General features: G+C 42.6%; 2 protein-coding genes and 1 long non-coding RNA gene across 8 annotated transcripts in view; 1 reads left to right on the forward strand and 2 right to left on the reverse strand.

Annotated features, from left to right (window-relative positions):
* NOSTRIN (nitric oxide synthase trafficking) overlaps window positions 1-15,858 on the reverse strand; it is a 34,087-nt gene extending 18,229 nt beyond the window's left edge. For all 3 annotated transcript variants that reach the window (XM_083577370.1, XM_083577369.1, XM_083577368.1), the window contains exons 1-2: window positions 15,763-15,858; window positions 4,891-4,976 (exon numbers count right to left, since the gene is read on the reverse strand). In XM_083577370.1, coding sequence (XP_083433496.1) covers window positions 4,891-4,976; window positions 15,763-15,789 — 113 coding nt within the window. In that variant the 5' untranslated portion in view covers window positions 15,790-15,858. The remainder of the gene's footprint in view (window positions 1-4,890; window positions 4,977-15,762) is intronic.
* On the forward strand, window positions 7-21,074 carry LOC310745370. Of its 3 annotated transcripts, XR_014540096.1 has the most exons (4): window positions 5,948-7,986; window positions 15,405-15,646; window positions 15,856-15,999; window positions 20,986-21,074. It is a non-coding gene; the product is annotated as an uncharacterized lncRNA (long non-coding RNA). The 3 variants fall into 3 exon arrangements; XR_014540095.1 differs by lacking the exons at window positions 5,948-7,986; window positions 15,405-15,646 and adding an exon at window positions 7-1,213; XR_014540097.1 differs by lacking the exon at window positions 5,948-7,986 and having other exon boundaries at window positions 15,370-15,646.
* Window positions 17,381-24,337, reverse strand: part of CERS6 (ceramide synthase 6) — an 86,073-nt gene continuing 79,116 nt past the window's right edge. For both annotated transcript variants that reach the window (XM_083577450.1, XM_083577449.1), the window contains one exon: window positions 17,381-23,755. In XM_083577450.1, the coding sequence (XP_083433576.1) occupies window positions 23,594-23,755 (162 nt within the window). In that variant the 3' untranslated portion in view covers window positions 17,381-23,593. The remainder of the gene's footprint in view (window positions 23,756-24,337) is intronic.

Genomic DNA, 24,337 nt, shown 5'->3' on the forward strand with positions numbered 1-24,337 from the left:
CAACAAGGAAACCAGAGGTCATGATGCAAGCAGCTGCTTGTATCTCGACAGCAATGATCTGTCATTTTGGAAGTATATTCTTACTCTTCCATGCTGACCCACAATTCACATCACTCAGCAGTGCCATAACTACTCCTAAGTGCTCTGCTAATGCACCATCATGAATCAGTTATGTCCTGTTTGCCTTCAACATTCATGTAATTTACCCAAGAAAATTGTTTAGCAATACTCAGCCACTCTTGCTGGCTTTTATTAGAATTTGATTTATCAATCAATGCTCTTCAAATGAGGGGTGTGGCAGGGCATGGATAGCAGAGAAACTGGAGGACAAAGCCTGACATGTAATGAAAAACAATGAGCTCAAATGACAAGCTTTCCAATTCTCTGGTGCAGAAATGGCGCATTAAGGTGAAATGTGTGCACAAGTGGATCTGTTTTCTGCACTGGTTCATACATGTACTGTACCTAAATCGACTTCTTGCACATCATTTAATAGCATGCAATTAAATGTTCAAACTGACTTCACTGAAGTGCATTGTCTTTTGAGGTGAAATGAACATTGTATTTGTGCACTGCCTAATCTGCAATGGCTCATTCACACATACACCATGCAAGCAATAACACTGGTCACCAACACAGTGCCTGTGGGCACCAGTGAGCCCACCAGTACCTTGTGCGATGCCCTCAAAAAGGTCTCAGTAAATCTCCCTTCAAAAATCCACAATACACATGAGACTGTTTGCTCTTCCTGCTCCGCTCCTGCTTGCCCCAAGTCTCCTTAAACATGCCCACATTTGACTGAAGGTAATAATTTGATTACTTCCATCCCTTCTGTTCTGAAGGAAGTGGCGCAAATAGCTTTTCTCTGGGAGTGTGGCGATGACTGATGTAGGTGCTTCCTTGGCTCCCATTGACCGAGGGATGGCATGCTCACACCATTTTGTGGTCCTATTTTCCAGCTCTTTAGATGCGGCAGCCATTTTGTGTTTAAGCCACATCCCCACTGCAGCCATTTTGTGGCTGGCACTCAAGGCACTTTCTCAAAATTCCGAAAAGGTTGGAGACCCCAGCATTAATCAAAGGGGCACCAAATAAATATTCGGGGAGGCAACCATCGCTTGGTAGACCGCACACTTCATAGGCAGAAGTTTCCATTCTTTTCATTGCCATGCAAAAGAATCAGAACAGCTGATGATGCTTATATGTTCACAAGGTAAATTTATCACCCACCGACGTGATTTAATGTAGTTCATCTCATGACAAATGTCATATTTTATTATCCAAGTAGCATGGAAGTAATGATGATATCCCAAGCTTGTAAAAAAGGAAGAGAATTGAGGGGTTTTTGTGTGTGCCTGAATTTCACTTGTCCTACTGCATAAGTGGTAAAGCATTTCATCATATTTAGAAAAGAATTACTTTCAAAAAGGTGTCTCCTAGAAAGGGGAGCCTTGAGGTTTAAGATGCAAGGCAAATCTTCTATGGAATGGCAATTTCTCTTTGGAATGCACAGCTAATGAAATCCTTGCTCTCTACTCAGAATATCTGACAGTAAAATGAATTAGGTTTTCAGGATGAAATAACAAGTTAGAGCTAAAAGCCTTCCTCCCAGCCTTCCCCCTTGGGTGAAATGTGTCTTAGTAAATCTTCCGAAACTCTGTTTGTGACTTTACAAAATCAGTAGCAATTGCAGGAACAATATGACTGCTAAATCGGGGCACGATCCAGCAAAAAAAGGCAACCTGGTGAATCAAGTTGGTCACCTTAGTAGAGGCAAGGTCACCAGTCATACGCGCAGGATGTGGCTTTTGGCAATCCAATCAATGAAACCCAAAATTAATGCAATATTGTGGCTCTTGGGAGAGGAGCCTGTTGTTCAAATCTAGGCCTAATTGGGCCTAGATTAGGTGAATACCACCACCTGTCTCCATGAAAGAGAATCCTTTATCCTGCATGACCTATCTATACCAGATACAGGAAAAAGGGATGACACCTCCATGATCCAATCAATGCCGGAATTTCCTTTGAGGCTTTTGTTTTTGAGAGTACAAAAACTCCAGGCTTCAAAGCAACAATATTTCTGGTTTCAGGATCTGGTTACTCAGTTCCACTATGAAATCATTTGCTGGATCACTTGTGTGGGTTCTGGCTCCCCAGATCCACCCTGTTGAGCATCACTTCACTGAAAATCACTTAGATGCACATCACTCTACTGAATTGCTTAGTTAGCCAGAGCTCAGGGGTTTGCCTCCCCTACTTTCCCCTTTCTATCTCTGGACCCTTGCCTGCTGAAGGTCCCCTCTTGTTTACAGGTGGCTCCACTGCAACCCAGGTTAGTTTCACACTGGTTGGCCTGTCAGAACCAGTGCAAAAGTCTACTCTGGCTGGATCCAGACACACCAAAAAAGCGTTGCAGTTAAATGCGTTGCAAACTTTGTATGGAACTCCACAGTGCGATCTGGTGTCACAGTGTTAGAATGCATGTAAAGCAAATGCATTTTTTCTTTGCCAATGTAGCTGAGTCCTCTGATTAGGTTTACATAACCAAACGTGTTTCAGAACTGCAGGCAGACGCATAGATCACAAACTGAACATTTCAATGAATGGGAAACTCCAGAAAGGCATCAGAGGAAGCTGCTGTTGTTCAAGCCAAGTAGGGCTATGGAAGTTCAAGCCAAGTGTGATCCTGTTACAGGAATCTCTAGTGGTTCCCACCAAATATCCTCTCTGCTGCAGTTGCCGTGCAGGTGAATTTCTCCAGATTGACCAATGTGCACAAGGACTGGGTAAGCGCAAGCCTAATGAATCCCTGGAACTTCTTCCTTATCAAATGCAAACAGATAGCCCTATTTAAGGATGACCTGGTCATAGGGCAGTGACAGTACGTAATCTCCAGCAAACTCCTTTTCACAGTAACTGGATGAAGCCTACATTTATGTTTTCCTGTGAAACGCCTTCCCCTTTCTGCATAAGGAACATCCCAATCACCCGGCCATGAGTTCTAACTGCACAGAGACCTTGGGGGGACATTCTGCCACAAGGAGTTAGGAAATGTGTGTTGATATGTGTGCAATGGCCCCAGTACCTGAGTTAATTAACAGTTAATGTCCTGTCTACCCAGCCCTGTCCTTAATGAGATTACCCTCTGCATTAAGAGCTAAAGTCCATATGAGGGACTCTTTCCTATAACTGGGCACCTCTCAGTCTGCACTGTATTTAAGTTATTTGGGATCATCCAGTAGACTGCTCCACACCACTGTTTTTCAAGGGTGCTGCTCCAACACTTCGGATGTCAGCAGGAGCAAAGTATCACCATCCCCACTCACTACTCTTGCCTCTTCCCCCTTCCCAGCCATGCCTGTTGCTTTTATTTTGGGTTAGTCAGGACTCTTGTGGGAGGCAAAAGCCCTCATATTTGCTGCATTCAAGGGAATCCAGGGTAGAATTGGACTTTGCACAATCTATGAAGGCTTGCATGCTTTGTTGTTGTTGTTGTTTAGTCGTGTCCAACTCTTCGTGACCCCATGGACCAGAGCACGCCAGGCACTTCTGTCTTCCACTGCCTCCCGCAGTTTGGTTAAACTCATGCTGGTAGCTTCGAGAACACTGTCCAACCATCTCGTCCTCTGTCGTCCCCTTCTCCTTGTGCCCTCCATCTTTCCCAACATCAGGGTCTTTTCCAGGGAGTCTTCTCTTCTCATGAGGTGGCCAAAGTATTGGAGTCTCAGCTTCACGATGTCCTTCCAGTGAGCACCGCGTTTCCAGACGGCCCTGGGCAGCCGGGCAGCGGATAACCGCTTCTTGCGCAGCCTTCCCTGCGCAAGATGAGGTGATCCCCGACAGATGACGTGATCAGGCACTCCCTGCCATAGTTTGCTGTGGTCGACACAGTCAAAGGCTTTTGCACAGTCAATGAAGCAGAAGTAGATGTCTTTCTGGAACTCTCTAGCTTTCTCCATGATCCAGCGCATGTTTGCAATTTGGTCTCTGGTTCCTCTGCCTCTTCTAAATCCAGCTTGCACTTCTGGGAGTTCTCGGTCCACATACTGCTTGAGCCTTCCTTGTAGAATTTTAAGCATAACCTTGCATGCTTTAGGTCAAAGCAAAAAGTTCACACCTAACATTAAACTATGGTTTTGTGTCATGGGGATGAGCTGCAGCGAGCCTTGGGCTTGCAAACTCCTCACTCCCCACTTCTCACTGGTGTAGCTTGAAGGGGAACAGCAGCTTCTTCTGTTTTAGATTAACCACAGTTTAGGGTTTGGACAGGATGCTAAAGTCATGTTAATATTAACAGTGGTTTGTTGAAACATACTATGGCTTCATGCTGGCTTGTTTAAACAAACTATAATTATGGTTACCACAGTTTACCTGGTTCAGATGACATAGCAACCTGTGCTTAACCAAAAAAGGGGGAAGCTTTCAAATTCCTCTGCATGGCTATCCTGAAGGAGGAGGCACATAAACCCAAGGTTCCCCTACACTACTTGTCTCAACCATGCAAAAACCATGGTTTAGGGTTACATCCAACTGAGCTCATCATCAGGCCAAAGTAAGAAAATCCACGTACTGTATATGCTACCCTGAAGCTGGTCCTTGCTATTAGACCTTTTCTCCACGCCCCTTCTTCACATTCCAGCAGCCACCCTAGTAATTACTGGATGAGCAAGTTATATTTCAATTGGCATCAGACCAAGCCTTATAGAAACTGTTCGAACATGCAGGGAGGAAATGATAAGCAGCCTTGTATTATAGAAGTCTGTTCTGGAGAACAATAACTCTCTCCCCGCTCCCTCCACTGGCACACACATACCATTTGGAGAAAATAATTTGCCATCTGAGCCAACAAGGGAGATTAAAGTCTACCAGGTTAAGGGGACACATACATACCTCTGCTGAAGAATAGACATGAGTTGCTTGCAGAAATTATCTCCATTTTTGGAAAATCGTTTCAGATCTTGATATGCCCTGTCATACTGAAAACACAAGATACAGACTTGTTTACAGGCTTTAAGGTTTGGGCAACATTTCAGGTCTGCACTCGTTCTGCCTGCCACACAGGAAAAGAAAAGAGTAGGGAGCGGGTGTGTAGCTTGTGTGGGAAGAGAATGAGTATTCACAGTAGCAAAGGTTTTCTTTTCCTTTTCCATCACTGAATGGGGCATGCAAAGTGATTGCATACTTTTAAGCCAGAAAACCAGCTGTTGATAATGTACAAGGTCCTTAGATACTCCTGTATTATTACTATTACTGTTATCATTACTTAAACAACAGGTAGAAGTTCCCGGTGGGTGGATTGCAACGTCTCCCTGAAATCTAGCCAAAATCTCCACCCAACAGAAATGATATCCACACACAGGGAGGAGACCTTTACAAAATCAACAGAGTTTCTGTAGCACCCACACAACTACACACCCTCTCTGGCATTGAGAGATCTCACACGGCTTAAATAAAACAGTTTTCAGGGTTCGTTTTGTTTTCCATTCCCAATTCCATCACCCCATGCAAACATTGTGCCAGATCAAAGCCCATATGGAAGTGTTTCCTTTATAACGCACTCACAGGTCTGAAAAAGAAATAATGGAGATAACCTGTGCTACTCTCCTTTCACATTAAAGGCTCCCCTCCTGCCAATTTGGGGAAAGGCCAGTGTATGGAGGGTGGATGGGGCTGTGGCTCAGTCTTAGCTTTGCATCCAGAAGATTCCAGGGTCGGTCCCTTGCATTTCCAGGTAGGGCTAGAAGAAAGGACTCCTGCTGGAAGCCTTGAAAGCTCCTGTGTTCTCAATCTTGAGTTAGAAGGACCCATGGGCCCAGTAGAAAGCAGCTTCCCATTTGGCATGCTAGGTTTCCTCACTTGCACAAAGCATTCCTGGGAATGCCAGCTTGCTCATTCAGATCTCTCTGCGAGCCAATGTCCAGTTTGTGATTAGGCAAGTCACTTTCTCTTGGCAAGCCAGAAGTGGAAGGTCACTCTCCCAATGCTGCTATGCATTGCCTCCTTTAATGTACTTTCACCGAACATTTAAAAAAAGGAGGCTATCCACAAAAACGTGGCCGGAGATGCTCTCTGCCTCAGATGCAAGTGTTTTGCAAAGGGTGGAGAAGACACAGGGAGGAAGGGATCTGGATTTCGCAATAAAAGGCTCTTTTTTTGTTCGAGGGAAGCACCGCACCTCCTGACATAGTCCTTTGTGAAAAGCATGCTCTGTGACAATTCAGCACAGACCCATTCATTATACCAGTAGAGTTCAACATTCGCAACCGTTACTGCATATGGCCTGCTGTTTTATTATTATATTAATAGAACACTGGTTTCATTCAACATAGTGCTAAGGTGAACATTCCGGCAGTGTGAGGATTTTTCCTTGCATGACAGAACCATTTCCTTCCTGCAGTCCTGGCATTCCCGCTAAATGTGTTCTGGGTTCCCCCTTGACAAGCTTTCTCAGCAGATTTGGGGATGGCAAAGGGCATGCGCATGGTGAGAGGAGACATGGGGAGAACAGACCTTTCAACATTTCTCCAATTAAAATAGGGACATCAATAATAATAATAATAACAAACCCTGCCCATCTTACTGGGTTGCCACAGCCACTCTAGGCAGCTTCCAACATATAAAAAAACCATAATAAAACAATTAAGAACTTCCTTCTACAGAGCAGCCTTCAGATGCCTTCTAAAGGTTGTATAGTTACTATGTCCTTGGCTCAGGGTTTGCAAAACTGCATATCTCCTCCCACCCCCACCCCCAATGAAAATAGGGGCGTCCTAAGGAAAAGCAGGGCATTCTGGGATCAAATCAGAAACTGAGACGGCTTCTGTAAATCTGGGACTGTCCCTGGAAAATAGGGACACTTAGAGGGTCCCGGAGAATCGCCTTGGGCTCATCTTACATGCAGAAACTCATGAAGACAGTTTTCTGAGAACGGGTGACCAATACGCCCAACAACCATACCATGCCATAATGAAATGTTTAAATATTTCTTTGATTGTCCTTGAATCTTCCTGCCACACTTGCCATCCTCTCCTGCCATACCAGTGTGGTGCACCACACCCTTTGAGGACCAGTGTGCCAGCGCATAGAGTTTGTTGACCACCACCCTATATTAATTTTAGTATAGCTATGAGAAATACTGCATCTTGCCTTTCCTCCCAAAGTGACCAAAGACAGAGCTAACACCTGCTATAAAATATTATTCTTGCTTTCATTAGTTGCAATTGTCATGCTGGTAATAGCCTACAACGAGGGATGTTTACCCTGCAATTGATTACTAGACATTATGGTAACATTTCTCTTTTCTAGAGATTTTTTAAAAATGAAAATAAAAATATGTCAAATCCAAAGAAGCAGATTTTGCAGCAGAAACTTCTGCTGGCTGGCTCCCAGTTCTCCTGCTGTGCAAGATGCAGCTTGCTAGAAGCAGCAGCCATATTAATATTTTATATCGGATGTTAAATCTTTGCAAGGCATCAGCACTCACTGATGAAGCTGAGCTGTACAAAACAACAAAACAACAGCACTTGGAGCAATTTCCCCCACGCGCACACACATAATGGATGCACAGCAAGTCTGGAACTGCAAGCGGTCCTGCCATCTCTTAACAGAGGCAAAGGAAACAAAATGCTTGCTTGAATCCTTGGTAGATTGTGAAGGATCAACATGCGCAAGGCATCCAGCGACCACGTGAACGTTATCCCCAGGGTGGTGTGCGGTTAGCTGGTTTGTTTTTGAATGCAGCTGTACGGAAGTGCGGGTCTTGGGGGCAGGACTGGCTGCAGTGGGGAATTGTGTTCCTCTCCAGTGGTGTAGAATGGGGGGCTCCGGGGCAGTTGCCCCAGGTGCAAAATTGTTAAGGGTGCCAAATTTCAACACCCAGTGCTGCTTCAGTAGAGCTTAAATTCCTGGCCTCCAGACAACGGATCAACTCTTCTCTTCTTAGCTCTGCAGCTGAGATCTCCCAGGTGATGTGGATGCCGTTGGGCAGTTGAATGTGCATGCATACTCCGTCTGTTTCCCTCCTTCCCACCCACCCCCTCAGCATGGCCCTGGGCTCAGGCAACCCACACTATGCCACTGTTCCTCTCTCTAATTGTCCTGATCAAAACCATCCTCCCTGCGCTGTTTTCCTCCCCTCAATCTTCTGTTTAGTCAGAAGCAGATCCCATTGTGTTCCAGTGGGGCTCACTCCCAAGTAAGTGTGTTTATGATTGCAGCCCTGAACTTACAGTTATATATCTTGTCTATATCCCTGTGTTTCCCCAGACAGTTCAGAGGAGACAATTTCATGTGACTTATTTATGTCCTTATTTTTGTTAACTCACGTTGATGGAGCATAGGGCCTCTGATTCTCAGGACTGTGGGTTTGAGCCCCATGTTAAGCAAAAAGACTCCTGCATTGCAGAGGGGTTGGACTAGATGGCCCTTGGGGTCCCTTCTAACTCAACAATTCTATTATTATTCTTTCTCAGCTTCTCACATCCATCTTTGGATATATACCTCTTCTAAGTTCTCCCCAGTTTTCTGCTGCATATTTATCCACCTTTCCCCTCAGATTAGCTTTTCCTCTAAGAAAACCCCGTTTTCTCCTCACATCAGCCCTGCAAAGTAATGAGAGCCAGTGTGGTGTAGTGGTTAGAGCGGTGGACTCGTAATCTGGTGAACTGGGTTCGATTCCCCACTCCTCCACATGCAGCTGCTGGGTGACCTTGGGCCAGTCACACTTCTCTGAAGTCTCTCAGCCCCACTCACCTCACAGAGTGTTTGTTGTGGGGAAGGAAGGGAAAGGAGAATGTTAGCCGCTTTGAAACTCCTTCGGGTAGTGATAAAGCGGGATATCAAATCCAAACTCTTCTTCTAATGACTGGCTCAAGGTAACCCAGTAAGATTCACAACCAAAGGATGATTTAAACTTGCTTCAAGGAAGTGTGTGTTACTTGGCCTGCTTTTCTGTTCCAATCTATGTTACAGCTTCTGAACTGAACTCAAGGCAACCATTCAAATGATCAGGCATCACATACACGGCTTAAGCCTAACATTTGAGTAGAGATAATCAGCAACAGGAGGCCTTGGGGCCTAATCTGGTCTTTTGAAAACGACAAGCTGTCTAGCTTTACAAGAGGTGTGTTGCGCCAACGGCAATGGCGGTCTCCTTCTAATCTGGAGGGAGAAGCTCCGCGGAAAGTGGGTCTGTCCGCTACGGCGAAGCAGAGACCCTTTTGAAAATCACAGGCAGGAGAAACCTGTGAACGTGGGACTCGGCGGGCACCCTTAGCGCCCCCCGAATTGGCGAAGGAACCCCGCAAGGGGCTCCGGAGCATAACGGGAGCTTGGCGCGGTGCTGAGAGTCAATTGCTCCTTCCGTGGGGTGAAGCCGCACAGCTGTTGCCAGAGAGCGCTGACCTTTTTCCTGTGACAATTCGGCTGATAAACAACTACCCGTGAGTAGGTGAAGCTTAAGAAATTGGGACTAAAGGAAGAAAAAAGGGATTAATTTGGCACTGAAGCGGGAAGGCGTAAACAGGAAGTCCGCCTTCCGTTTCTGTACACAGATCAAAGCAAAGACGCTTCTAAGCTAAGACCTGGAGAGCGGTGCTTTTAAAGCTCTAAATCCGACGTTAAAGTGAAAGAACTCCCCCCCCCCCCAGGTTAGTGGAGGGGGGGAGAGGGAAAAGTGACTTTATTTCTTCTGGGAAAAATAGAGACAATTATTTAACTCCTGGGAACGGACTGCCATGTTCACTAGAACTGTTGCATTGAGAGTCGCTCTATTTATAGACATTGTAACTTTTTAATGGTTAACTCTGCAAAGGAGATACTTGTTGAAGGTCTTCTCTGGACTTGAAACTGTTGCTTGGTTGTTGTTGTTTTTTGAGGGGACTTAAGAAAGTTGGAAAAGATTCTTTATTGCAACTTTAAGGACTGCTACAGTGTCCCCCTAGAGGAACATTGAAGCTGTACACCCAGCTGGGGGATTTTTCCACTCTGGACTTTGGGGATTTTCCACAGCAAGATTTGACCGTGGGACCGACCTTGATTCATAGACAAAAGTGTGATGACGGATAGGACAAGATCGGGCAAGGCCAGAGTGCAGCAGCCCAGTATAGTTTCCCAGCAATGCAGATCATCTGTTCCCGGCCCTCCTGTGACACAGGGGGAAGATTTTGCACAAGCTGAGTCAAAAGGAATGGCTTCGGAAGGGGATTTTACTTCTGTGTTAAATAAAATTTATGAAAAATTGGAAGGCCTAAGCAAACAAGTTACAGAACAATCAACTAAAATAGATAATCTGGGACAGAAGGTGAACTCCAATACAGAATCTATTGAAAAATTGCTGGAAGAATCTGCGTCTAATCGAAAAATAGCTGAGGAAGCAAAGGAAAAAGCAGTGGCTGTAGAGGAAGAAATAAAACCTATGCGCAAACAGATTGGGGATCATCAGTCACTTCTGTCTATGATTGAACTGAGGGAGAAACAGACCAATCTGAGGATCAGGGCAGTACCGGAACTTGAAAAAGATAACCTAAGTGACTATCTTACGCAGGAATTTGGAAAATTTTGGAATTTGGAGCTGGAGAAAGACTTCAAGATAGTAAGTGCGTTCAGACTTGGAAGAGGAGGGAGAAAAAACAGGGTAAGAGACTGTTTGGTTACCCTCCGAACGAAAGAAGAGAGAGATAAAATACTGAGTGCGCACTTCCAGAAGACTTTGGAGATCAACGACTCGAGAGTGGAGATTTTTAAGGATATACCGAAACATCTATTGGATCTTAGAACCAACTACGGAGATCTGGTGGCCCTACTGAGAAGAAACAGAATTGTTTTTAGGTGGGAATTCCCCCAGGGACTATCTTTTACCTTTAAAGGGAAAAAGTTCAAAATAAGATCAGTGGAAGATAAGGAAAATTTTTTGAGAGACCACGAAGAAGACCTGCAAAAAGAAGTACTAGAAGAGCTAAGAGCTTTAAGATCAGGAGTACTAGACAGAGCACCACCACCTTTGGGACTGGACAAACAAAAAAAAGTGATACCACCGTCAGAACAAGAAGAACTTTTGGGAGCAGTTGGAGGAAAATAGAATAACCACATCATGTCTCTGCAATTATTAAGTTGGAATATTCATGGATTTAATTCCCCGAAGAAGAGGAAGAAAGTCTTTCATTTATTGAAAAAGGAACAATTGGACTTAATTTGTTTACAGGAAACTCATGTGATAAGGCTTCACAGGAAAGTACTGATTAATAAAAGATTGGGTCAAGAGTTTATTTCATCGGACAAGGTTAAAAAGAGAGGAGTTGTTATTTATGCCAAAGAGAGCCTATCACCGAAATTTGTTTTTAAAGATGAACAAGGAAGATTTGTGGCAATTGAGATTCAATCACAAGGAGAAAATTTTTTGATTGTAGGAGTTTATGCACCAAATGAGGGGAAATCTGAATTCTTCAGGAAATTGCATGAGACATTGCTTGACTACATGGACTATAACATTATTTTGATGGGAGATATGAATGGAGTGGTATCTACAAATATGGATAAGTCGCAGAGACAGGTTGTAACTAAAGATGGCAGACTACCAAAAACCTTTTTTGAACTGACTGACAATATGGACTTGATTGACATTTGGAGAACCAAGAACCCCCTTGGAAGAGAGGGAACATTCTTCTCTGAAGCCAACATGACATGGACAAGAATTGACCAAATATGGATAACTAGAGGACTGGCACCTAAGACTCGAAAAGTGGAAATTTGCCCAAAAATTTGCTCCGACCATAATGCGGTGAAGATGGAGATGAAACTAACACCAATCGGTTCCTTCAGATGGAGGATGAATGACACCTTATTTAGAGATCAAGAGGTTACCAAGAAGGCCCAAAAAATCTTGAGAGATTACTTTGAGATAAATTTGAATACCACGGTTGAAAAAAGAGTAATCTGAGACGCAAGCAAAGCGGTCATGAGAGGGTTTCTGATTCAACAGAACGCAATAAAGAAGAGAATTCAAAATGAGAAAAAAGATAAAATCTTGGAAAAAAATAAAAGGAGAGAAGAAATTAAGAGCGAAACCAAAGTCGCAAGAGATTCTGAGAGAAATAAAGCTATATCAAGTACAATACATGAAAATGATAAATCAGGAAGTAGAATGGAAAATTAAGCAGATGAGACAAAAGACATTTGAATCGGCTAATAAATGCGGGAAACTGCTAGCCTGGCAGATGAAAAAAAGACAAAAATTAAACACCATTACAAATTTGGATGTGGAAGGAAAGAACATACAGAATCCATTGGAGATTAGAAAGTGCTTCCAGAGATATTTTAAACAACTATACACACAAGGGCCACAGAAAGAGACTGATTTAGACCAATTTTTAAGAACAAATGGATTACAAAAAATCTCTCAAGAAAATAAGATAATGTTGAATCACAAAATTACAGAACAGGAGGTTGAAGGTGCCATCCAGAACATGCAGTTGGGTAAATCTCCAGGGCCGGATGGTCTTACCTCCAAATACTATAGATCTCTGAAAGACTGGTTAATTCAGCCACTAAAGGAGGTCTGAAATGAAATTTTGGAGGGGAAAAAGGCGCCAGAGTCGTGGAAGGAAGCTTACATTACACTTATACCGAAAACTGAGTCTGAAAAGACACAACTTAAGAACTACCGCCCCATATCCCTGCTTAATGTGGATTACAAAATTTTTGCTGATATCTTGGCTAATAGATTAAAAAAGGTATTAGTTGAAGAGATCAAGCCGGCTTTCTCCCAGGTAGACATTTGTCTGACAATACGAGGAATATAATTAACATTTTGGAGAAGCTGCAAGTGAACATCAATACCAAAGCAGTTTTAATTTTTATAGATGCGGAAAAAGCTTTTGATAATATTTCTTGGAATTTTATGAAGAAAAATCTTCAGGGAATGGGGGTGGGCCAAGGGTTTGAAAATGGTATAAGTGCAATTTACTCAGAACAAAAGGCTAAGCTAATAGTTAATAATGTGATGACAGAGGAATTTAAGATAGAGAAAGGGACACGACAAGGCTGCCCAATTTCCCCATTGCTTTTTATTTCGGTTCTGGAGGTTTTGCTGAATATGATTAGAAGGGACCGTCTGATTAAAGGTATTCAGGTCGGAGCCAAACAATATAAATTGAAAGCTTTTGCAGATGACCTAGTTTTGACGTTACAGGAGCCAGAATCTAGCACAAAAAGAGTATTAGAATTGATTCAAGAATTTGGTCATGTGGCAGGATTTAAGCTGAACAAGTCAAAAACTAAAGTGCTTGAGAAAAACTTAACACCGATTGAGAAAGAGAGGTTTCAGAAGGAGACTGGTTTAACATTAGTTAAGAAAGTAAAATATTTGGGGGTTAATATGACTGCTAAGAACTTAAACTTATTTAAAGATAACTATGAGAAATGTTGGATAGAAGTGAAAAAAGACTTGGAAATATGGTCGAATTTGAAGCTTTCCTTGTTGGGTCGAATTGCAGCTATAAAGATGAATGTATTGCCAAAAATGTTATTTTTGTTTCAATCATTGCAAATATTGGACAAGATGGACTGTTTCAAGAAGTGGCAGAGAGACATTTTCAGATTTGTCTGGCAGGGCAAGAAGCCTAGAATAAAATTTAAAATATTAACTGATGCAAAGGAAAGAGGTGGATTTGCCCTGCCAGACCTTAAACTTTACTATGAATCAGCAGCATTCTGCTGGTTGAAAGACTGGCTGCGTCTTGAGAACACAGACATTTTGGATTTGGAAGGTTTTAATAATGTTTTTGGGTGGCATGCATATTTGTGGTACGACAAGGTTAAAGCACATAAAGCATTTAAAAACCATATTGTCAGGAAAGCATTGTTCAATGTCTGGATAAGATACAAAGATTTACTGGAAAATAAAACCCCAAGGTGGTTGTCACCAATGGAAGCGAAGGCTCAGAAAAAGCTCAATATGGAGGTCAAATGGCCGAAATATTGGGAAATATTGGAACAAGAAGGAGACAAACTGAAATTACAGAGTTTTGAGAAATTAAAAGGTAAAGTGCGAGACTGGCTTCATTATTATCAAATAAGAGAGGCCTATAATTTGGACAAAAAAATTGGCTTCCAGGTGGAAAAATCAAAATTGGACACAGAACTGTTAGATCCCAAAACTAAGATACTTTAAAGAATGTATAACTTGCTGTTAAAATGGAATACGCAGGATGAAACGGTTAAATCTGCTATGATTAAATGGGCACAAGATATTGGTTATAACATTATGTTTGCTGACGGGGAACAGTTGTGGACCACCGGTATGAAATTTACGGCATGTAATGCCTTAAGAGAGAATATTATGAAAATGATGTATAGGTGGTACATGACACCAGTCAAGCTTGCAAAAATTTATCCTTTGCCCTATAATTAAATGTTGGAAATGTAAAGAAAATGAAGGTACATTCTTTCACCTTTGGTGGACGTGCCCAAAGATTAAGGCTTTCTGGGAGATGATATATAATGAAATGAAAAAGGTATTTAAATATACCTTCCTGAAGAAACCAGAGGCCTTTCTCCTGGGCATAGTCGGCCAATTGGTGCCAAAGAAGGATAGAACTTTCTTTATGTATGCAACAACAGCAGCAAGAATACTTATTGCAAAGTATTGGAAGACACAAGATTTACCCACCCTGGAAGAGTGGCAGATGAAGGTGACGGATTATATGGAATTGGTGGAAATGACTGGCAGAATCTGAGACCTGGGAGAAGAGTCGGTGGAAGAAGACTGGAAGAAATTTAAAGACTATCTTCAGAAATACTGTAAAATTAATGAATGTTAAAATGATGTTGGATTGAAAATAAGTGGCATTAGCAACAAAGTTAATAAGAATATGCAAAAATGAATTGATAATGGATGAAAATATAGAGTTATAATATGTTAAGATATAGAGTTAAGATAAACGAAAGAGGGTAAGGATTTGGTGATTTGATTATTTAAGTGGGAATACAAAAAGGGGAGGTGTGAGGAGGCCAAGGAAACAAGCTAATGAGTTCAAAGTTACAAAAAACGGATTTGTTTTTAATTCTTTTTTAGCTATTTGTCTTTTGTATTTTTATTCCTTTTTTTTCTTTTTCATGTATTTTTCTATGTTCTGTTTTTTGTATCTTTTTCTTTATATATGACCTTTTTTCATTTTGTAAACTTATGTTTTTGTAAAACTTCAATAAATATATTTAAAAAAAACAACAACAAGAGGTGTGCTGGGGTGGGAGAGTTGTGGCTCTGGCAACATCACATGCCCACAATCCTCTCCCAGGGCAGGGTGGGAATGCAACAACCAATATATAAAACTGCCCTGCTGCAAAATAGCAGAAACAGCAACTTAACCCCACCCAGCAGCTCTCTCTGCCTTCCAGTTTCTGACCAGACTCCTGCCACCTTCGAAACTCAGTTAGGTCAGTCCAGCATCCTTGGCTACTCTTCGAGCTTTGCTAGGCCTCTGTCCAGAAAGCCGGTGCCACATCTGCGAGGCTGGGAAGAGGAATCTTGAAGAAGCAATCGGGGTGTATGCGTGTCGCATTGCCAGCAAAGCACTTTGGAAGATCAATGTCACAGCTCAAGGGCAGGCAGAAAAATCAGTCCCTCTCTCTGATGTAGACAACCAGCCAGGTATTCTTCAGTGGCTGTGAATCATGAGTTCATTGTGGCCCCCAAACCCCACATATACTAAGTTGAGAGAGAGAAGGGGGGAGGGCTAGCTATGAATGAAATAAGAGGTTACTCACTATGCAGCCTTCCAGTGGGTTCTTCATTCTGAACTGCCGGATTCTGTTCTCGTATTTCTGCCTCTGCCCTAACTTGTCCGCTTGGAATTCTAGGAGGCTGGAAGTTCCATGGCAATCAAGCCGGTGTGTCAGCCAAGCAGCTAATTAAGGGACTAACCCTGCAGCTGATTTCATCCCAGCTACTTCCTGGTAATGCAAACAAGATCCAGAGCCCCTCAAACAATCGTATATAGCAAGGTGACCAACAACTGTTATTGCCCCTTGCCTTGTTTTTCTGTTACATTGGTACCTCGGGTTAAGAACTTAATTCGTTCTGGAGGTCCTGAAATCGTTCTTAACCTGAGGTACCACTTTAGCTAATGGGGCCTCCCGCCGCTGCGTGATTTCTGTTCTCATCCTGAAGCAAAGTTCTTAACCCAAGGTACTATTTCTGGGTTAGCGGAGTCTGTAACCTGAAGCGTCTGTAACCTGAAGCGTATGTAACCTGAGGTACCACTATAATGCATTTACAAAATGTTCTGAAATTCTTTATGAATTATTCATTAATAATAAACCAGGCTTAACTTTTAGCAAATGTTTTGCTACTTGGGTTTGACTGGTCATCTGTATCACATCATTAGGGTTGCCATACATGGGATTTCCAAGTGAAAATAGCAGCCGGGAGGAAGTTTTGGGAAATGGTGATTTTGAGATTGATTGCCTAAGAAAAGCCCAACAACTTTGTGTTTTATTTCCCAAAAAAAGCTTAACAAATTTTGTGTCCTGAATTTTACTTATAGAAATATGGCAACCCTGTAATTGTACTAATGGGACACAGTAACTGCACTAATGGGACACTAATGGCACACAATTGACCTAGGGGCAGCTGCATATCTTAGGCTGAACTACCTTGTACACCTGTTGTGTGGATCAAAGGGGTTTTTTGGGTGGGGACTCTCTAAGTGTGTTAAGAGAAGGGTGCTTTTTATTTTACTTTTTGCTTTTTCTCTTGTTTCTTGAACATTAGGCCAAAGTCTCTCCCTCCAGCTCCAAAGCTTCTCACCCTGCCAAAACAAAAGATCAGTTTCGCCTTTCTGCAGAATGGGTGCAAGAATCACACAAGTTCCAGCCACGGGAGGATTTAAGGGGAAGAGTGTCTGCAACAGTGCCTGCTCTCATAGGAGAAACCTAGATTTCCACAGAGGGAGAAACAGGGCCAAGACATTTTTGCTGCCGGAGACAAAAAAATAGCTTTTCTGCCACTGCCGCTGGCTCCACCACCACGACCTGAAGCGACAGGAGGCAGCCTGGGGACGCCCTGGTGCACTGAAGGCAGTGGGGGAGAAAAAAGGAGGTCAGAGAGGAGTGAGAAGTGGCGGCGGCAGCAGCAGCAGCCCTGTTCTTACCAGGTGACAACCATGGGTGACAAGCGAAAGAGGCAGGGAGCAGCATGTCCCTGGACCTGCTGTTCCATGTTCAGTCCCTGGCATCTCCAGGGTCTCAGGAAGCCGGGGATGTGAAAAGCTTTGGCCTTAGATGCTGGAGAGCAACTTCCCATCAGAGTAGACAATGGGGAGATGTAAACAGACAAGTAGTAGAAGGCTATGCACACACACTGCAAAGAAGGCAAGTAAAGAGGCCTAATACTTTAGTGTTTATTATGAAAGTGTTTTCAAATCAAAATTCACAATATTGATTGGATCCAAATATTCCAGGAAGAATTTTAATTTTTCATATTTAAAAGGTGGGGGGGAGAGAGAAAAGAAACCCAGAAGCAAAATCCAAGGCTAAAACACAGTGCTGTATTTCTGACAGTGAAATATACCAGTAAGTTATAGTTCAAACTGTTGGATTGTCTTGAAAACACAGGTGGAAAATTGCACCATTTTGTCCTGACCTGACCTGCTGAAAGTAACCACCATGCAGAGCACACAAATGTGGCTACTGTTTTCAGTATTTAGAAATTTGCAGGGAGATAGAAAAACACCCTCTTGTGTATCAAACCAGCGTGTACCGTTCTTCTTTGAGATGATTCTCATTACCAGTGGTCCTAGTCATCACTACACATCACTAAAGCCCTAGGCTAAAATTAAGGCCAAAATAAATACTATCAAAATACACGTACCCCCTCCTGCCCTCCATTAAAGTAAGTGGAGGCTATTTCCTAAGTGTATAACTTTATACAAGCAGATCAGTTGCTTCAGTTTCTCTGTCATTACAACTGGAACTTCCTTGTAAGAAAAAATGTGCTAAGTAACTTCTCAATAAATAAACAAATAAATACCAAGACAACTATTTTTAAAAGGTGAAGCTAAAAAATATGGGCAGTTTTTAGCAACGTCCCAGTAGAATCCAAACAAACCAAATCACACTCAAGTCATGCCTAAGTGCAATCAGAGGATTTCTGAAGTTTTGATTTGTGATTTCAAGGCAACTCCATTTATTAAACACTGTGGGTTTTGAGTATTTTGGCCATTCTCACAGTGGCCTACAGAACTGTTGTAATTTTATTATTTGACAAGAGGATTCAGTAATGAATACAGGAGGAAATATAACACCAGGAAGCCTTTAAACAAAAATAAAAATAAAACAATTGGGAGGAGGGGGCAAATAAAGAAATCCCATCTTCTTCTCATTTGTGAGAATTACAGAAAGCAGAAATTAATAGTGCATGAGTTTGGGGAGATGAGAAATATGGACTTCAATAGCCCTATATTCAGAACCCTCTACCATACACTGCAAAAGGGAATGGCAGAAGAACGTCGACCTGAACCACCAGAATACCGTGTAACCTATGCCTTCATATGTACAATGTAAAGACATTCAAAACAAGCTGGCATTGGGTTACACAACTATCTGCCCATAGTTTATTGCAAAATACAGCACGCTCACACCTATGCACGCACGCACACAGGCACACACAATAATTTTATTGTTTGTTGCAACACGCTCTGTTCCAGTAGCAGAATGACTTGAAAGGAAAGGTGCATTAATTGATAAAAGAACCACCATGATCACTCCATGGCTTGATATTGTTACTTTTTTTGATTATGTGTGAAGGTTGGCGATTACCCTCCTTTCCCTACAGTCCCAAATCTAGGCTTTCGGGGTTTATATGCTCATTAGTTCCTTGCAAGTTACAACATGCCAGCTGTTAAGGAAGAAACCAGCTTCACTGAATGACAGCAGGAAAGGGGGAGAACGTGCCGTGCAAATGCTTCCTAAGGGAAGCTAAGATTTCTTTGCACACCGTTTCCTCTTGTTTAGCAACCCATCCGCAATATCTCCCCCATAAACAAACTCTGGGCTAGTTCACAGAGGGTACTGGCACGTAGACCATGGAAGTGGCAGGGTACAGGGGGAGAGCTTGGGACTCATGTTCCTTTCTCTCCCTTGTATACAGCAGGGATGGCTGGCATGTTGCCCTACAGATGTTGCTGCATTCCCCGTTCCCTTCAGCCCAGCATGGCCAGTCATCAGGGATGATGGGAAATGTAGTCCTGAAGCATCTCAAAGATACCACTCTTGGCAATTCTTGGTATAGGGAGCTTAAATATCAACTAGGGTTTAGACATGCCGGCATCTATGCAAACCCCACTAAAGTGTGCAGCCAAAAAAAAAAAAAAAAAAAAGGATGCACAGATAATGTGCACAGGCCCAAGATCACATTCAAGGTTCTGCACGCAGAGGGGGGGAAAGCATGAGTGAATCCCAGGCTGAACCCACATCCTGCCAGATTTGGGGCCTACATGCTGGGTCTTCTGTGAACCAGGCCTCGGATATAAACATACATAAAGGGGTGGGTGGGTGGGAGAATGGAAAGTAACTCCACAAAAAATGAAGTCATGTGTTGAACAAATTCAAAAATGGCAACGAACATACGTGTATATTTCTTTTTGGCATTTTAAAAATCTGGCACTCTACAGTCGGGATGGAGAGTGCAAATCAAACCCCACACTTCCATCCTCAAGTGGATATATATGTTGAAGATACCTGGTCTTCACTCATTTGTCCCACTTTAAAAATATACATAAAAACACACTTTTTTGTTTTTGTTTTTTCAAAAAGTGTGTTCCATGCCAATACTTAACTGAGGAAATGCACACAACAATAGATCTTACTCCACTACCCCAAGAGCTGGCTAATACAAAAGTTCAGTCTAGCTAATGGCTACTAACTTCCACACACCGTTTTTTCTTCATTTTTGTCGCTATGCTACACATTTCGGTCACTGCATCTTTTACTCTACTGCTAAAAGAGACCAAACCAAAGAGCTTTTTTTTTCCCCTAACAAGAGCTTGTTTACACAAGACAATTTTGATAATACTAATCCAGGAAACTGAATACCGGTTAGTTTCTAGAAGGGCTTCCTGTGATTGATTACATGTTTTCTTTCTTCCTGGATCCAGCGGCACTTGGCATACACCATAGTGAGAGGCTAACATTGAATTTACGGGCCTACAAAGCATATTCTCCCTAATTTCAATCCATTTAAGTGAATGGGGAAGCCCTCTTTGCATCGACAGCATCAAAGCGTCTATATCCTTGGTGTTTAAGATTGAGCTGTAATGAAGCCATTTTGTAACCCACTAACTTCACAGCGTGCTTTGTAACAGTTTTCTGGTTGCCTGAGGCAAGGTTCAGGAGCTTTCCTCCCCTTAACCTGATTACCGTGCATTTCACTGCAACAGTGTGAGCTTATAGAAGCTAATGATGGCAGCTGTTGGTTCTACATTCCCTTCAAAAGCAATGCTTCCACATTCTGGGAAAACCAGACATCTGTCCAAAACTCCTGCCTAAGCAACGCCATAGAGCATTTTGAAAGTCCCAGCCTCCCAATCTGTGTTTGTTGTAAAACTAACCAAAAAACTGAATATAAACTATTGATGCATCCACTTTGCCTTACTATGACAGCGCTTCACATCCAATGCCCATGAGACTCTCTTTATTCAAGTTCTATGCTGCACAGAGGACTCAAAACTGAGATGCAGTTTCTTAGTTATGAGAAACTTAAGAGCCAACCCACAATGACTCTTAAATGACAGAATGGAAAGAGAGATTCTAGTGGCAACTAATATCCAATATCCATAGTGGTTCTGATATTGTTTTATATCCCTCCACTCTAATATACTTCCTGTTCTTCAGCTCTCGAGTTACTTTTACTACATTCACTTTATGGGCACCCTTAATTTGTGTTTTGCATGTTGGCACATGTCACATAACCTTTTTTTTTGTATTTTGCAGAGAAACTGATTTTTCCACTGGGTCCTGATGGGCTGAAGTGACACTGTTGAAATATCAACACACGCAACATGAATGAACATAACACAGATATGGAATCTAACTTGTTGCGTCGAGATTCACGAGACCAATCCAGCACACCTCAACCCACTAGGGAACAGCTATCAACCAAAAACATGTTCTGTTGGGTTGGCTTCAAAAATGGCCGCATGAATTGTGATGATAAATAACCTTTCCTCTGCAAAGAACAACCACCTTTCCATTCTCTCATGTATAGAATAAAGCCAGAGTATAATAAATACTGTATGGCTTGAGCAAATGTTAAGGGTGATTTGGTTGCAAGAGATGTGCAAAAAGGATTTATGGCTCAAAATAATTTCTGATGGGAGACAGGGCTCTTATGATTCCAAGCAATTGCTTATTGCTTCTTTCCATCTTTCCCTGCATGTAGTTCTTTGGCATACATGTTACCTCTGTGCCCAACACCAACAGAAAACAAAAATGGCACACAGAAAAGAGAAGTTGTCTTCTTTGCCGAAACTGGCTTTACTAAGCACAGAAATAATGTGAAAGAAAGGTCGCTTTATCTAAGGATCTTATGGAAAACAAGGAAACCTCTACTGCAGAGAGATGAAGAGTGGGGGGAAGGATCTAACTCTTGTTATTCCTGCTGATTTCCTTTAAGAACATATCAATAGCTACAGGTAAATCTTTAGCAGGAAATCAACAGGCTTACAATCACTGCCAGCTGTATTTCTCTAGTAATTAAGAAGAGCCTTGGATGCTTGTTGCTGATTCACACTGGGGTACATCTAGCCATCAGTTTTCCATGTTCCTGGGTTGCGCTCAATGGCGCCAATAGTTGCAAGTGTTGTGGGCTAAGAAAGAGAGAAAAGACTGCTATGAGACTCGTACAACCATCAAAGTTCCCTTGGGGACTCTTCTGTGGTGTGGCACAGGACCAGTATTAAGTAAACTGTCCTCTCACAAGTAAGTTGAGGAAGTTGGAAGAACCAGGGCACTCTCTTCTCTTAAAATCAGAGCCACCTGGCCACACAATCTACCAAGAACACAACCTCATACCAAGCAGGGTTACTTACAAGGGTTGATGGACTGTGTCCTCGCTGAATCCCGAATGAACTGCCTAATATTTATTTTAAGTGTGGGCAAAAGCTTTCTAGCAGGCACTTAAAAGAAACCTCAGGCAGTAGAACAGGGATGGAAAACCTCTAGATGTTGTTGGACTCCATCGGCCCCAGCCAGAGCTGGCAAAGGTCAGGGATGATGTCCAACGATAATCAGAGAGCAACAGGTTCCCCATCTGAGCAATAAGGCCTAATTTTCACAAGAAGTATGCGAGGAAGTAGAACTGTGTCTGGACTGTACCACTTCAGTGCAAAAGGGGGTGGCACACGTGATTTAATGCAACGTGATATAAAACAATTCCCTGACTGACAGGAGAATGGCTTTAAGCTTGAACATCCTCAACCTATCCCATGACTTCTAGTTTCTATGCACATGGAATATATTTGTATGGCAAAAGTATTCAGTCAACTTTGTCCCCAACTGCTGTATGCAGTGGTACAGTCCAGACACAGGCTGCCAATGCACCATGCAGATATCTTCCCAATGTCTTGTATCTACTTTACTCCCAGTAAGCAATTCTTTTCTGCCTCTATTCTTCTTGATGCTGGTTCTAAATATGATCCAAGTCCAACTTTTGTATACATGACTATGAGCTCAAGTAAGCATCTTTCTTCTGAAACTAAACAAAAGGCATCTCCAGAATTTTTTTTAAATCAAACTGGAGGTTAAAACTGCAAGGCAGGACTCATCTGTAAGACTTGAGTTGTTCTTACCTGATGTAAACATAGTTTGGGCATTTGCACAAACAGTGAGCTCTGATCTAATTTGCCACCAATCTTGTAAAAGACAGCTAAAATCCCATCTTACAATAACTACGGTTTCATATGGACTGGCTCCATTACAGGCGGTTTAGAAATACTAATGCACCATTTTAAAACTCCTCTCTAGGGTGAGGGGAGTGACCACTGTGTTTGTAGTGGGAGTTTCTAAAGTCAGCATCCTTCAGCACAAAAACAGCAAATTAAAACAAAACCAACCTAGAACTAAAGAGGAACTTTTATAAAGTTTTGTTGTAACGCTAGATACCGGGCTAGAGAAATGAAGCACGGAAACGTACCTTAAAACTTGGCAGTCCCTGGCCCTGATGTGAAGTCTGAAAGAGAATCTTGCTCCCTTTCATCCACAAGTCACCCCCAAATAAGATCTAAAATAAATAATCATCAAAGCCTACAGAAGAAAGTACTGCTCCCATCTGGTCATGTATATATATCTATATACAAACAGCATGCCTACATAAAGAACATGGTGTGGCGCTGTCATTCACAAACAGGAAACACAGCAGTACGCTATCAGAAGCTTTAAATACTCCATGTGTTTTGTTTTTCTCTGATGTTGAGAAACAAAAAGAATAAGGGAAGGAAGAAAAGACAAAACGAAATGAAAAACAAAACCCAGCATTCACAACCGATTGACTTCCAGTAGCAAACAGTTCGTCTTGTTCGTGTATCCGTGTTTAATCCAGGGATTAGTGTTCCTCTGCGGAGCTGCCCCCAGTGAGATACCCGTTTGTTCCGTTTGTTCCGCTCGTCCCATTGGTGGTGGCTGAGCTGTGGGAGGTCTTTGAATGAGGAGCTGTGGTGGGCTCTTCGTCTGAACTAGACTCAATGTCACTTCGGTCATCCTTCGCCTGCAAAAACAAAACAAAAAAAAAACGGGTGTGAAAAAGGGGGAGGGAGGTAACGTATTGGAGGTTATTTCATAACGGAAATTAAATCAACCCTCCCCTTGTTCACACACCCCAAATCCGAAGTTAAACATAACCTATCAAGCTTCTATCTAGCCTTTACTCTTAAAGCTTTTCATCTGTTTGCTTTCGAGTGTTGCACACAATAGTATGGTGGGGAACAACTGCTCCTGCCCTGTCTCATATAAAGTGAGGTTTTGTTGTTTTAACACTGAAGGAGGGCCACGTGGGTGAGGGAACCTAAATCACCTCCCCCTGCCCCCATCTTATCTCCCTGTACGCTATCAGTTCAAGCCTTTCTTCTTCCAGCCCAGCTCACTTCTGGTCTTGGAAGCAGGATGTGAGGAGGTAGAGAAAGGAAGTGGAGGTGCAGGGAGGTGGATTTGATATCCTGCCTTTCACTCCCCTTCAGGAGTCTCAAAGCAGCTAACAATCTCCTTTCCCTTCCTCCCCCCAACAAACACTCTGTGAGGTGAGTGGGGCTGGGAGACTTCAAAGAAGTGTGACTGGCCCAAGGTCATTTCC

Source organism: Podarcis filfolensis (genome assembly GCF_964270895.1).
Source record: "Podarcis filfolensis genome assembly, chromosome: 1".
Classification (NCBI taxonomy): domain Eukaryota; kingdom Metazoa; phylum Chordata; class Lepidosauria; order Squamata; family Lacertidae; genus Podarcis; species Podarcis filfolensis.